The sequence below is a fragment of the Bison bison genome, unplaced genomic scaffold, assembly GCF_000754665.1.
Source record: "Bison bison bison isolate TAMUID 2011002044 unplaced genomic scaffold, Bison_UMD1.0 scf7180017864519, whole genome shotgun sequence".
Lineage (NCBI taxonomy): Eukaryota > Metazoa > Chordata > Mammalia > Artiodactyla > Bovidae > Bison > Bison bison.
Genome location: NW_011495072.1, coordinates 822,777 through 829,031, shown reverse-complemented (window position 1 = coordinate 829,031; position 6,255 = coordinate 822,777). Strand labels below are relative to the sequence as shown.

Sequence of the window (6,255 nt, the reverse complement as noted above, 5' to 3'; positions counted from 1 at the left end):
CTCCAGTATTCTTGCCTGGAAAATCCCTTGGACAAAGGAGCTTGGTGGGCTACAGTCCATGGGGTCTCAAAGAGTCAGACAGGACTGAGCGACGAACACTTTGGCTGTCGGCCACAGTCCCTGCCTAGAGGGTGGGAATTGGGTATCTGCTTGCATTTTGCAAGTCAAACTAACTCAGGAGCAAAGTCCTTTCGAGGGCAGGTGTCCTGTGAGGTGTCATCCCTTCCTCCTACACTCACTGGGCTGGACAGGACCTCTCAGAGCCCCAGGCCCACACCCTGCCCTCCCTATTGAGTGTCATGGACACCGGAGACGAGCGGGGTCCGGTGGTCCTCTTATGTTGGGCTTTAAAGGGGAGTCTCCACGAGCAGGGCATGGAGCAGGGATCAGGGAAGATGCGCAGCCAGGCCGGGAGTCAGGATGCGGAGTCTGACTTCTGCAACACCTCCGTCCCCAGCCTACTTCTCTCTGCAGGTGATCTCGGCGCGCAGGGCCTTCCGCGTGTCGCCGCCGCTCACCACCGGCCCGCCGGAGTTTGAGCGCATCTACCGAGCCCAGTGAGCCGCGGCGGGAGGGCGCGGGGTGGGCAGCGAGGCAGCCACCGGGCGGGCAGGCTCTGAGGAAGCAGGCCGGCGCCTTCATGCTAACCCCGCCCGCACCGCAGAGTGAACTGCAGCGAGTACTTCCCGCTGTTCCTCGCCATGCTCTGGGTGGCCGGCATCTTCTTTCACGAAGGTTTGGACACGGGCTAGGGGCGCGTGCACTGGAGCCTGGGGGTCCCCGCAGCATCGGGCTCACCTCAGCCTGCCCTGCCGTCCCCTCCCCTGCCCCAGGTGCGGCAGCACTGTGTGGTCTGGTCTACCTGTTCGCACGCCTACGCTACTTCCAGGGCTACGCGCGCTCTGCGCAGCAGAGGTGAGAAGCGGGGCGGGGCGGCTCCCCGGAGGTCCGCCGGGGCGGGGAAAGGTGGTAGATGGGCGGGACGGTGACGGCTGAGGCCGCCAGCGGAGTGCGGGCGGGACCGGGCTGCTGGTTGGAGGCGGGTCCCTTTTGGGGTCCAGTGGGCGGGCTCCCGGTGGAGACGGGCTGGTGGGGTCGGGCTGGGCTCGGCGTCCTGCCCCGCCGCCGCTGAGCCCCACTCGCAGGCTGGCCCCGCTGTACGCGAGCGCGCGCGCGCTCTGGCTTCTCGTGGCCCTGGCGGCCCTTGGCCTGCTCGCCCACTTCCTCCCGGCCGAGCTGCGCGCCGCGCTCCTTGGACAGCTCCGGAAACTGCTGCTGAGGTCCTGAGACGGAGGACCCCTGGACGACGGATCTGCAGTTGAGCCGGAGCCTCCTCCAGTTTCTCATTAAAGCGTCCATGACAGGACCCCGAGTCTCTCGGTCGAAATGTGTCGCGCAATGCGGGTTGTAGAGCGTGCAGGGGCCTAACTTCAGCCCGTAGCAGATGAGTGGGCTGCCTGGCGGAGGCGGGGCTGCGAAAGGAACTAGGCCGCCCCTCTCCACCGCCCTCCCCTTCCCCTCGCCCCGCCCCGGGGGAGCTCAGTCAGGTCATGGGTCCTGTCCAGTTCCCAGACTCCCGAGGCACACGCTCGGGGCGCAGGCGCCCTTTCCCGCCGATGCTCACCCAGGGCTTCTCACTGCGGTCAGTGCTTTCCTCGCCTGTCCCTCTCCTATGAATCCTGCCTCTCCGCTGACCCTCAGCCGCCCTATTCCGTGTACCCTGGCCTTCACAGCCAACACAAGGGACTTTTTGGGATCGGTACTGGGTTACCAGCATGTAGATGCCTAGGTGCCACAGTGGTAAAGAATTCACTTGCTGATGCAGGAGACACAGTAAACATGGGTTCCATCCCTGGGTAGGGAAGATTCCCTGGAGGAGGAAATGGCAATCCACTCCACTATTCTTGCCTTGAAAATTCCATGGACAGAGGAGCGTGGTGGGATGGGGTCACCAGAGTCGGGCGCGACTGAGCACAAGTGTTCCGGGCAACCTGCTGCAGCCGGTAGAGCTGGGAAAGACGATGAATGTAACCAATTTGGTTGATTGGCGTGCTCCAATATTCTTGCCTGGAGAATCCCAAGGACAGAGGAGCCTGGTGGGCCACAGTTTAAGGGTTTGCAAAAACTCGGACAGGACTGAAGCAGCTTAGCACGCACGCACAGGTGCTCTCCGATGAACGTTTGGGAGTCTTGGGGCCCAGATCTCGAAGGAATGCCCACCAGGAATAGTCCCTAAAGAGGTGGCTTTTAACGAGAATGGAGAGGAGAGGAACCAGGTAACAGCAAAGGCCCTGAGCTGGCTGAGAGACCCTAAGATGGGTCAGAGACCAGGGACTGGAGCAGGGCCTTGGAAACGGGGGTCAAAGCAGGGCGAGACCCACGAATGCGTGGGGAGAGGAGACAGGGGTGTGCCTTTGTTTGAGAGGCGGGTGCAGGCACTTCCATAGCTATGATGGGTGCTAGGGGGAGGGCTCTGAGGAAGGTCATTTTGGAAGTTGGCGGGGGGTCGACCCAGATTCCACACTAGCTCCATCAGTTACCTAGTTACCAAGCCGCCACTCCCAGGAAATGGAGGCTAGGTCGTGCTGGGCCATGCTGCAAGGCAGGGGCGCCTGATACAGCCAGAGTAGAGGCAAACACGTCATTAACCCTTTATTACAAGGAACGCTCTTATAGAAGTATATGTGGACTTAACGTGAAAAAATCAAATGTATCCAAGAATAAAAAACACAGCACATAAAGTAGTATATGCATTCCAGTGTTCGCGCCAGAGACAGTGGGTGTCCAGGAAAAAGCTCTTCTAAAACGGCCTGGCCCAAGGGGGCCAGGAGGGAGCGGCTCCGGGTGGCGCGCCGGCCTCAGGCACAGTGTAGGCGCCGCCTGCCTCTTCCCCGCGGCCGGCGGGCGGGGCAGCACCAGTTCCTGGGGCCTCCGGGCCAGCGGCCACCCCAGGCCGGCGGAGCGCGGTCCCAGGCACAACCCAGCAGACTGGGGCAGCCATGCCTGGCCCTCCGGGGGCAGCGGCGACATCTCAGGTCTCCCGGGCTTCAGGACCAGCTGAAATGCACCTTCGTAAGTCTCAGCTTAGTCAGCCTTTTTCAGGAAAATCTGGAAGAACCAGGCTCAGTGTCAGCTGGGGTTTCAGGGAGCGCTGGGGTTTAGCTGCTGGGTACAGCTCCCCATCCCCTGCCCCATGTCACCTCGCTCAGAATGACCCACACAGGTGAGTCTGTCTGGATGGAGAGGCGCAGTGCTTCCAGGGGGCCGAAAGCAGGGTCCACTTCACCCTGTGCCACGCCCTTGTAGAAGGAGCCTGGGGGAGCGCAGCAGTGAGAGGTGGCCCCAAGAGCCCTGCTCATCGAGCCTCGCCCCCACCTCCGCTCCGTAGCCCCTCACTCACCTATCTGGAGGTAGCCATCAGGGCTCCGAGGGTACTGCAGAGTGACCGAATGGCCCTCCTGCAGGGCCTCCTTGTCTGACTGGGGGTTCTGGGGGCAAAATCAAGGGGCTGAAGCCGGTGGCTGTGGGAGGGGCAGGCCTCAGTGCACACCCACCCCCCACCACACTCACATCAAAGGGCAACACCTCCACAGACGTGTTGAACAGCTTGTCCTCTGGGTGCTCGATGTTGCCACTACGGAAGAAGAACCTGCGGCCAGACAGGCCTGTGAGCTGCTGCAGGGGTGGGGCACTGCCTAGGCATGACACCCAGCAGAGAAAAGGCCAGGCCTGGGCCAGGACGGCAGTCGGTGGTGAGAGGGGAACAGGAAGGAAGGCCAGGGTTCTCCAAATGGAGGAAACAGGCAAGTGTTAGACATTTTTTTCCTTCTCTATACAAAATTAAAAGGAGGTAAAATTCTGTGTTGCCATGACACCACCTGGTTCCACCCGAACCTAACTTTTCTCAAACCTTGAGCTAACCAATGTTTTTCTTATGGAAGTGGTTTTCTTAAGCCATGTTAATGAACTATGTATTTACCCTAGACTGTGTCTTTCTTCAAGTTGAGTCTGCTTAAGACTCAGACCAGTAAGGGCTCAACAAACCGGAATATTTTACTCACACATTGCTCTCCTAATCTATGTTAATGAAGCTACGTATTTACTCGGAAACCTGCCTTTCTTCAAGATTCATGTCAATCGTTTTATGGCCAGGGATGACTCACCTGATGCCAATGTTATCTCAAAATGCATGTTGTGGGTGAGGGGCCTGGTGCCACCCTGAGTTTTGAGACATCTCCTTTCTCTTAGCAACCTGCTGATAGGTATATAACATACTGCTAAAAGCTAGCAGGGGGGCAACTCTTTCTGCCCTCTTCTGATGCCTATGTCAGAAGCTTTATCTCTTTTATACTTTAATAAAACTTTATCACACAAAAGCTCTGAGCGATCAAGCCTTATCTCTGGCCCCAGATTGAATTCCTCTCCTTTGGAGGCCAAGAATGCCGGAGTCTTTCACGGCTCAGCAACAGCCTTTCAGTGGGCCCTGTGGTACTGGGCCAAGTTGGGCACCACCCAAAGCAGTTGTTGGACTGTACAAGGCAACTTACTCATAAGGCCGATGGTGACGGGCAATGTCACCAAGCTCCTGCGGGCGATGCTGGACTTGCCTTTATGAAGTAGCTACTGTTCCTTTTTGTTTTGTCCTCACCACATGCAGCTTATGGATCTTATTTCGCCAACCAGGGCCTGAACCCGGTTCCACAGCAGTGAAAGCCTGAGTCTTTCCACTGGACCACCAGGGAATTCTGTAGCTACTGTTCTGAGCTACACTTTTCAGATAAGAAAACCTAACAACATTAAATAATCTGCTGGGGGGTCACAGAGGGGAATCTGTAGGGTCAGAAAGTTGTGGTGAGGCTTGAACCGCGGTAGCCACCCTCCCCCTCCCCCAAAGTGGGTCTGTGGGCGCTGGCACTGACCGCTCCAGTCGCAGCGGCTGGAAGAAGCGGAAGCGGATGAAGTCCCCTGCAGAGGGCGTGAAGGCCCAGAAGAAATCCTCGTGCAGGTAGGCCTTCTCCAGGGTGAAGTGCTGGTACGTCTTGAGGCTCGTGCTCACCTCTGCTGGTGGGTTCACGTGCTCCATCCGCAGCGCATGCTTCCCAAAGTCCTTGTCCTGGTGGCGGAGGAACACAGGTGCTCGGTGGACCCTGGGCTGCCCGCCGCCTCCTTGCCTGAGCTCGGCCCAGGCTCTGCTGTGCTCGACCCGCCCCAGGGCGGCACCGCCCACCTTCAGTTTCTGAATCTTGCCCGCCAGTGAGGAGTGAGTGCCCACGTGCTGGAAGAGGGAAGGCTTGAAGCGGATCCGCAGGTTGGCCTTCTGCCGGTCGCAGTGCTTCTGTGGAGGGAGGGTGACACACGGGCTGAAGACAAACTCCTCCAGCCAGCAACAGTCTCCTCCTGTCGGGCGCACGATCACCAAACAGCCCCTGAAGGAGGCTGCTGGCTCCACCGCCCCGCCCGCCTCTGTGCAGGCCCTGCTCACCGCATCCTTCTCAGGGTTGCAGACCTTCACCCAAAGAATGTGGTCCAGGAGCCAGTCAATGGGCTTGTCCCGGTAGAACATAAGGATGAACTCCACAATGACGCTCAGGTCCAGCGACTTGAACATCTTCCCTGAGGGCAGGAGTAGGGGGAAAAGGGTGCTGAGAAGGCAGCTCTGCCCTGACCTACTTCCTCTTAATCCCTGTGGGGGACTCTGGGGAGGGTCCCACAGCAAAACCTCTGGCTGGCTGCAGGCAGGTGTGGGTAAGAAGAGGGCGGATGGGCTGGTGAGCCCAAACATCTTGATGCAGAGGGGCAGGCAGGAATAGGCCAGGAGGGGCTACAGCGGGCACTCTAGGAAAAGACTCAGAGCCTGACCTGGGCTTGGGAACAGGGCAGGGGGCTGAGAGCTGATGACAGATAGAAGTGGGCTGGAGAGAGATATTCTGGTCAGGCCAGTTGGGCAGGGAGGGGGCTGGCACACCAATGAAACCCAGCTGGGAGAACTCCAGGATCATCCAGTCTTCCGAGGGCTGCTGGAGTGCAAAGTTCTTCATGGTGCTCAGGTAGTTGGGCTTGGCTATGATGTCGTCTTCCAGCTGCACAGTGGTGGGAAGGTAGAAGGGGGCCAGGACTCAGGATGGGCACAGGGAGGGCGGGGCTCACCACTCAGGCCCGGGCAGGGGGAAAGGGGGCCAGAGCAGGGAATCAGTGCTCACCTGCACGTAGTAGATGCCTTTGGACTGTGCATACATCATGAGGAAGCAGTAATCA

General features: G+C 59.0%; 2 protein-coding genes across 2 annotated transcripts in view; one reads left to right on the top strand and one right to left on the bottom strand.

Moving 5' to 3' along the window:
- Positions 1-420: 420 nt before the first annotated feature.
- Positions 421-1,824, top strand: LTC4S (leukotriene C4 synthase). The gene is made up of 4 exons (XM_010831008.1): positions 421-557; positions 665-735; positions 834-915; positions 1,146-1,824. The coding sequence occupies exons 1-4, from the start codon at positions 421-423 to the stop codon at positions 1,285-1,287; spliced, it is 432 nt and encodes a 143-aa protein (XP_010829310.1). The 3' UTR covers positions 1,288-1,824.
- Positions 1,825-2,627: 803 nt separating this feature from the next.
- Positions 2,628-6,255, bottom strand: part of MGAT4B (mannosyl (alpha-1,3-)-glycoprotein beta-1,4-N-acetylglucosaminyltransferase, isozyme B) — a 6,639-nt gene continuing 3,011 nt past the window's right edge. The window contains 9 exon segments of the mRNA XM_010830683.1: positions 2,628-3,108; positions 3,201-3,313; positions 3,401-3,488; positions 3,571-3,649; positions 4,920-5,113; positions 5,228-5,335; positions 5,483-5,613; positions 5,966-6,080; positions 6,201-6,255. The exon segment at positions 6,201-6,255 is cut by the window's right edge and continues 17 nt beyond it. Coding sequence (XP_010828985.1) covers positions 3,085-3,108; positions 3,201-3,313; positions 3,401-3,488; positions 3,571-3,649; positions 4,920-5,113; positions 5,228-5,335; positions 5,483-5,613; positions 5,966-6,080; positions 6,201-6,255 — 907 coding nt within the window. The 3' untranslated portion in view covers positions 2,628-3,084.